This window comes from Entelurus aequoreus, linkage group LG14 (assembly GCF_033978785.1).
Source record: "Entelurus aequoreus isolate RoL-2023_Sb linkage group LG14, RoL_Eaeq_v1.1, whole genome shotgun sequence".
Classification (NCBI taxonomy): domain Eukaryota; kingdom Metazoa; phylum Chordata; class Actinopteri; order Syngnathiformes; family Syngnathidae; genus Entelurus; species Entelurus aequoreus.
Window position 1 is genome coordinate 47,162,871 of NC_084744.1, and position 8,390 is coordinate 47,171,260.

At 38.8% G+C, this 8,390-nt stretch overlaps 1 protein-coding gene across 2 annotated transcripts in view; it reads left to right on the forward strand.

Annotated features, from left to right (window-relative positions):
* Positions 1 to 6,994, forward strand: part of zgc:162707 (UPF0524 protein C3orf70 homolog B) — a 58,241-nt gene extending 51,247 nt beyond the window's left edge. For both annotated transcript variants that reach the window (XM_062070026.1, XM_062070025.1), the window contains exon 2: positions 1 to 6,994. This exon is cut by the window's left edge and continues 139 nt beyond it. In XM_062070026.1, coding sequence (XP_061926010.1) covers positions 1 to 559 — 559 coding nt within the window. In that variant the 3' untranslated portion in view covers positions 560 to 6,994.
* Positions 6,995 to 8,390: the final 1,396 nt, after the last annotated feature.

The window sequence follows — 8,390 nt, forward strand, 5'->3', positions numbered from 1 at the left end:
CCGCTCGCCGCCTCACCTGGAGTCGCCAAAGTACTGCGTCATCGCTGACCTGTTTGTGGACGACTACGTGGTCAAACGCATCAACGGCAAGATGTGCTACGTGCAGCGACCCGTGCCAGCGCTACCTGAACCTCCTCAACCTGCTGCTCCTCTCAGACCTGCTCCAGCTACACCTCAGAGGCCTCGAAATCCTCCTCAGCCACGGCCAACCGTCAAGCCTGCGCTGCCGGCCCGGCACACGCCGACGCCTCCATCGGGCCGCCGGGTGCACAGTGAACATAAACACCCCTCCCCACTGGACAAGGTAAAGGGGTCCAAAATGGACCACTGCACCTCGCCGTCCAGCTCCGAGGACTCTGGCATCAACGCGCTGGGTCTGCACTGTATGGAGTCCTGTGAGGAAGAAAGTGAGGAGGAGGAGGAGAGGGAGGAGGATGACGAGTTGAGCACGGATGAAAACTCCAGTCCTGGCAGCCCGTGGGATCGAGACGACAGCGCTGTCCTGTCTCCCTCCAAGTCTATGATCGAGATCATTGAAAAGATCGAAACAACTGTCTAGCTAACCCGGCGCGACATCGTGGCATCAAGAACAGCGTCAAAGGATTTCGTAGGACTTGGGATGGTCTTCGTCTTCTTCTCCTGCAAGAGGTCACCTGCACTTCACACCTTCTACTCACGTTCCCTGCATGGAGTCTAGTTCTACCACTACGGTCTACAATACAGGACGCACAGAAAGGTGAAGCACAGCGTTCAGAGAGCACGCCAAACTGCACACCACGGAAATGTAAAGGAGTGTATTATGGGTTATACTTGTATAGCTCTTTTCTACCTTTAAGGACACTATTTCCACATTCACCCATTCACACACACATTCACACACTGATGGCGGGATATGCCACGCAAGGCCCTGACCACGATCCATCAGGAGCAAGGGTGAGGTGTCGTAATCAAGGACACAACGGATGTGACGAAGTTGGTAGTAGGTGGGGATCGAACCAGGAACCCTCAGGTTGCTGGCACGGCCACTCTCCCAACTGCGCCACGCCGTCCCCCGTATTCATTAATATTATTTTTGTTACAGAGAGGTGAAAAGAGGAGCAAGGTATTGATATTCACTGCAGAGCCACACTGAAAAGAAAACGTAGCATAAAACTACATAAATACAGACAGTCCCTTATTTTACAAGAATAAAAAGCGTTTTTTACCCAGGAAAAAAGATGGATTTTTTAAAAAAAAGGATTAAGTAAGTCATTTTAACAAGTAAAACTCACTATTCCCACATTTTCAAGACTTTTTGTTTCGCAGAAATAGAATTACTACCTGTTTCCTATTACAACTTTTTTTCTGGTCAAATTCAAATGCTATTCTCAATGTTTTATGACTCATAACAGTGTATTTTTTTTTCTTTCTTAACATGACTTTGTTTCATTAATATTATTATTTTTGTTAGAGAGGTGAAAAGAGGAGCAAGGTATTGACATTCACTGCAGAGCCACACTGAAAAGAAAACGTAGCATAAAACTACATAAATACAGACAGTCCCTTATTTTACAAGAATAAAAAGCGTTTTTTACCCAGGAAAAAAGATGGATTTTTTAAAAAAAGGATTAAGTAAGTCATTTTAACAAGTAAAACTCACTATTCCCACATTTTCAAGACTTTTTCTTTCGCAGAAATAGAATGACTACCTGTTTCCTATTACAACTTTTTTTCTTGTCAAATTCAAATGCTATTCTCAATGTTTTATGACTCATAACAGTGTATTTTTTCTTCTTTCTTAACATGACTTTGTTTCATTAACATGTTTGTTATAGAGAGGTGAAAAGAGGAGCAAGGTATTGATATTCACTGCAGAGCCACACTGAAAAGAAAACGTAGCATAAAACTACATAAATAAGACAGTCCCTTATTTTACAAGAATACAAATGTTTTTTTTTTATCCAGGAAAAAAGATGGATAAAAAAAAAAAAAAAAAGGATTAAGTAAGTCATTTTAACAAGTAAAACTCACTATTCCCACATTCTCAAGACTTTTTTTTCCGCAGAAATAGAATTACTACCTGTTTCCTATTACAACTTTTTTTCTGGTCAAATTCAAATGCTATTCTCAATGTTTTATGACTCATAACAGCATATTTTTTTTCTTTCTTAACATGACTTTGTTTCATTAATATTATTATTTTTGTTAGAGAGGTGAAAAGAGGAGCAAGGTATTGACATTCACTGCAGAGCCACACTGAAAAGAAAACGTAGCATAAAACTACATACATACAGACAGTCCTTTATTTTAACAAGAATAAAAAGGAGTTTTTACCCAGGAAAAAAGATGGATTTAAAAAAAAAAGGATTAAGTAAGTAATTTTAACAAGTAAAACTCACTATTCCCACCTTTTCAAAACTTTTTCTTTCGCAGAAATAGAATTACTACCTGTTTTGTTACGATTGAGTTCAAGGGCGGACCCTGGGATGCAGAGAATGGAGGCAAGGTATGCGATAAAAAAATGAAGATATTTAATAAGTCCAAAATGGTAACTAAGGGTGATGGGGCAAAAGTGCACACCGTGGGAAATATAACAGAAGTAGTCTCTTTCAGAGGTCGGCAGAGCAAAGGCCAGGACGCACACAGCGTGGCAAAATTAGTCCTCTCAAAACAAGGTGGCTAGGAAAACAAAAACACAACGAGGTCAATATTACAGGAATATGTGAAGGCAACATACCAGGGAAGCAGAATCAAGATAGCACATGTCAGAGCGGCGTTCAGGAACAATAACCGGCAGGGACCAGCTGGTGGAGACGCGCTTAAATGCTACCGGGAAGTGATTAGCAGCAGGTGTGCCTCGTTGGGGACAAAAGACTGGGGAAAGAAACTGACAAACCAATAGAGAAGGCAGGGAGAAGACAACAAACACAACATGTTTCCTATTACAACTTTTTTTTCTTGTCAAATTCAAATGCTATTCTCAATGTTTTATGACTCATAACAGCTTTTTTTTTTTCTTTCTTAACATGACTTTGTTTCATTAATATTATTATTATTTTTGTTATAGAGAGGTGAAAAGAGGAGCAAGGTATTGATATTCACTGCAGAGCCACACTGAAAAGAAAACGTAGCATAAAACTACATACATACAGACAGTCCCTTATTTTACAAGAATAAAATGGGGTTTTTACCCAGGAAAAAAGATGGATTTAAAAAAAAAAGAATTAAGTAAGTCATTTTAACAAGTAAAACTCACTATTCCCACATTTTCAAGACTTTTTCTTTCCCAAAAATAGAATTACTACCTGTTTCCTATTACAACTTTTTTTCTTGTCAAATTCAAATGCTATTCTCAATGTTTTATGACTCATAACAGCTTTTTTTTCTTTCTTTCTTAACATGACTTTGTTTCATTAATATTATTTTTATTTTTGTTATAGAGAGGTGAAAAGAGGAGCAAGGTATTGACATTCACTGCAGAGCCACACTGAAAAGAAAACGTAGCATAAAACTACATACATTCAGACAGTCCCTTATTTTACAAGAATAAAATGGGGTTTTTACCCAGGAAAAAAGATGGATTTAAAAAAAAAGAATTAAGTAAGTAATTTTAACAAGTAAAACTCACTATTCCCACATTTTCAAGACTTTTTCTTTCCCAAAAATAGAATTACTACCTGTTTCCTATTACAACTTTTTTTCTGGTCAAATTCAAATGCTATTCTCAATGTTTTATGACTCATAACAGCATATTTTTTTTCTTTCTTAACATGACTTTGTTTCATTAATATTATTATTTTTGTTAGAGAGGTGAAAAGAGGAGCAAGGTATTGACATTCACTGCAGAGCCACACTGAAAAGAAAACGTAGCATAAAACTACATACATACAGACAGTCCTTTATTTTAACAAGAATAAAAAGGAGTTTTTACCCAGGAAAAAAGATGGATTTAAAAAAAAAGAATGAAGTAAGTCATTTTAACAAGTAAAACTCACTATTCCCACATTTTCAAGACTTTTTCTTTCCCAAAAATAGAATTACTACCTGTTTCCTATTGCAACTTTTTTTTCTAGTCAAATTCAAATGCTATTCTCAATGTTTTATGACTCATAACAGTGTATTTTTTCTTCTTTCTTAACATGACTTTGTTTCATTAACATTTTTGTTATAGAGAGGTGAAAAGAGGAGCAAGGTATTGATTTTCACTGCAGAGCCACACTGAAAAGAAAACGTAGCATAAAACTACATAAATAAGACAGTCCCTTATTTTACAAGAATACAAATGTTTTTTTTTTAATCCAGGAAAAAAGATGGATAAAAAAAAAAAAAAAAAAAGGATTAAGTAAGTCATTTTAACAAGTAAAACTCACTATTCCCACATTTTCAAGACTTTTTCTTTCCCAAAAATAGAATTACTACCTGTTTCCTATTACAACTTTTTTTCTGGTCAAATTCAAATGCTATTCTCAATGTTTTATGACTCACAACAGCATATTTTTTTTCTTTCTTAACATGACTTTGTTTCATTAATATTATTATTTTTGTTAGAGAGGTGAAAAGAGGAGCAAGGTATTGACATTCACTGCAGAGCCACACTGAAAAGAAAACGTAGCATAAAACTACATACCGTACATACAGACAGTCCTTAATTTTAACAAGAATAAAAAGGAGTTTTTACCCAGGAAAAAAGATGGATTTAAAAAAAAAGAATTAAGTAAGTCCTTCTAACAAGTAAAACTCACTATTCCCACATTTTCAAGACTTTTTCTTTCCCAAAAATAGAATTACTACCTGTTTCCTATTGCAACTTTTTTTTCTAGTCAAATTCGAATGCTATTTTCAATGTTTTATGACTCATAACAGCGTTTTTTTTTTCTTCTTAACATGACTTTGTTTCGAAAATCATGACGTTTTTGTAACATTACAACTTTTTTCTCATCATTCGACTGTGTTTCGTAAAAAATATTACCTTTTGTAACATTATGACTTTTTTCTAAACTTCTGACTTTTTCTTGTAAAATCATTACTCTTTTTTTTAAATTTTAAACTTTACAAATGTTTTGTCCTACCGCATTTTGTTTCGTAGATTTGAAACTGGGCAGCACGGTGGAACAGGGGTTAGTGCGTCTGCCTCACAATACGAAGGTCCTGCGTTTGATTCTGCGCTCGGGATCTTTCTGTGTGGAGTTTGCATGTTCTCCCCGTGACTGTGTGGGTTCCCTCCGGGTACTCCGGCTTCCTCCCACCTCCAAAGACATGCACCTGGGGATAGGTTGATTGGCAACACTAAATTGGCCCTAGTGTGTGAATGTGAGTGTGAATGTTGTCTGTCTATCTGTGTTGGCAGCGTTGGAGAATCAAAACTTTTTCGTGACAGTACCACAATAATCCCAACGTGGCTGCTTTGCAAATATTACTCTTTTTTTAACAGAACCACACTTTTACTCAGGTTCAAACACCGAACTATCTATTACACAAGACAAGAAGAAGGAATCAGGCAGAGACAGAGTTAAATTTTGCTCATGAGGAGAAACGTGTGGTTCTGTACACTCAGTTACAGTTTCACCCTACAGTCCCACGTGCTCCTCTATTTATTCAGGAGTTCCCTAGTTAACATCACTGAGGCTGCTTCTGAAGGGAGGGGTAATGCAAGCAGCCCCAGTAGACACAATACGGGATTATTCAGAATGGAAATGTGCTGACACACGTGATTTCGCCCTGTCTCTGTTTTGTCTGCGTTGAGGTACTCGATGTCCGTCCTTGGCTGTCAGCAGGCAGGGTCTGGAAACAAACTGCTGATGCGAGGCAACTCGCAATGGAAGATTACAAGTTGTGTGCCTTTGCACAGATAGAAAAGTACAACTTCAGCACAATTGATAATAACTATAGCAACGGCCTGTAAGCATAAGAGTTGTGCGATAACTTATACATAATTAATTAATATTTTCCCTTCAGAAATGACACGTATATCCTCAAAGTCTTGCCTTTCTTCTGTAATATTTCCTCCTAACGCCTTGGAAATGTGTAATTGTATTCTCGCCAGCAGTCTCATTATTTACTTTTCTTGTCAGTGTGGCTCTAATTGTCCTCCATTGAGAAGCTTGACTTAACCCCCACCCCCGGCAGTTGTTACAATTGTGGCGACAAGCTTTCCAAGGAGTGCAAGTTTGGTTTCCTTGATGAAAATCAACAGTTTTGCTCGTCATCCAGCTGTCATAAGACGCCTTTGTGTTCATTTCTTCTCGCAGCCCACACGGACATAAAAAAAGTCCATATTGTAATGCCAAGGCCAGCCACCTCTTATAGGGGAAAAGTACACAAAGCCTTTGAAAGCAGTGTTGGTCTGCACTTTACTGACGCAGACACAGCAGTGGTTTAGGTCCGTGTTCGACAATCAAGGATTAAACACAAGCACATTCCTACGCTGTGCCTGCCAGTGAGAATGATAATCTTCTTCTTCAAAAAAAAAATGGTTGTCTACTGTGCTCCCCAAGCCTTTAATGGGTTTTGAACAAAGCGAGACTTGCAATGACCTCCATTAGCCACCAAGAAATGAAACAGCATGGGCGTGTCTCAGTGGGCCCTGCCAAGACCGAAGGACAGGACACTTCTGCAAACATAGAAAGTTAGATTGGGAATTCAAATACTGTATGTTTATAGAAAGAATTGTATGGCCTTGTCTTCTTTTGACCGTGGGAATGGTACGCAGGCCAAGCTAGACTGGTGTGTCACGTTTCTTTTGTGCGTTCAAAGAGGAATAGGATTGTGATTATAGGCGGTTTCAAATTATTATTCAATCTAATGGCATCAAAAACGTAGTTTGCATGTCTATATTTACCTGCAAAATACCAAATGGACTAATTGTAGTGTTCAGAATGTTCAAGGAGGAGAGGATACAAGGCTTTTCTCGCATTAACCTTTTACAGAACACAGTCCTCTTTAAATGGACTTTCATGTTTTATGTTCTATTGATGCCTATATTATTTTCTTATGAATAAATACTAATGAAACTGCACCTGTCTTTGGGTTTGTCGTTTGTATGAAATACTTCGTCCAAGATTATTGATTGATTGATTGAGACTTTTATTAGTAGGTTGCACAGTGAAGTACATATTCCGTACAATTGACCACTAAATGGTAACACCCGAATAAGTTTTTCAACTTGTTTAAGTCGGGGTCCACTTAAATTGATTCATGATACAGATATATACTATCATATATACTATCATCATAATACAGTCATCACACAAGATAATCACATTGAATTATTTACATTATTTACAATCAGGAGTGTGGAGGGGGGGGTGGGTGGGGATATGGACATCAAGTAGTGGACATAGAGAGAGAGAGAGAGAGAGAGAGAGAGAGAGAGAGAGAGAGAGAGAGAGAGATCAGAAGGCATAAGAAAAAGAATCTGCATTTGATTGTTTACATTTGATTATTAGCAATCCGGGGAGGGTGTTAGTTTAGGGTTGTAGCTGCCTGGAGGTGAACTTTTATTGCGGTTTTGAAGGAGGATAGAGATGCCCTTTCTTTTATACCTGTTGGGAGCGCATTCCACATTGATGTGGCATAGAAAGAGAATGAGTTAAGACCTTTGTTAGTTCGGAATCTGGGTTTAACGTGGTTAGTGGAGCACCCCCTGGTGTTGTGGTTATGGCGGTCATTTACGTTAAGGAAGTAGTTTGACATGTACTTCGGTATCAGGGAGGTGTAGCGGATTTTATAGACTAGGCTCAGTGCAAGTTGTTTAACTCTGTCCTCCACCTTGAGCCAGCCCACTTTAGAGAAGTGGGTAGGAGTGAGGTGGGATCTGGGGTGGAGGTCTAGAAGTAACCTGACTAGCTTGTTCTGAGATGTTTGGAGTTTAGATTTGAGGGTTTTGGAGGTGCTAGGGTACCAGGAGGTGCATGCGTAATCGAAAAAGGGTTGAACGAGAGTTCCCGCCAGAATCCTCAAGGTGCTTTTGTTGACCAGAGAGGAAATTCTGTAGAGAAATCTCGTTCGTTGGTTAACCTTTTTGACAGGTGCACTTGTGGTTAATTACGTCATGTATAATTATTATAGGATTGGAAGTAGCATCAATCAATCAATCAATGTTTATTTATATAGCCCTAAATCGCAAGAGTCTCAAAGGGCTGCACAAGCCACAACGACATCCTCGGTACAGAGCCCACATACGGGCAAGGAAAAACTCACCCCAGTGGGACGTCGATGTGAATGACTATGAAAAACCTTGGAGAGGACCGCATATGTGGGTAACCCCCCCTCTAGGGGAGACCGAAAGCAATGGATGTCGAGTGGGTCTGACATAATATTGTGAAAGTCCAGTCCATAGTGGATCCAACACATCAGCAAAAATGTGTTTGTATATGGCCTCATTGGGGCGGTATAGCTCGGTTGGTAGAGCG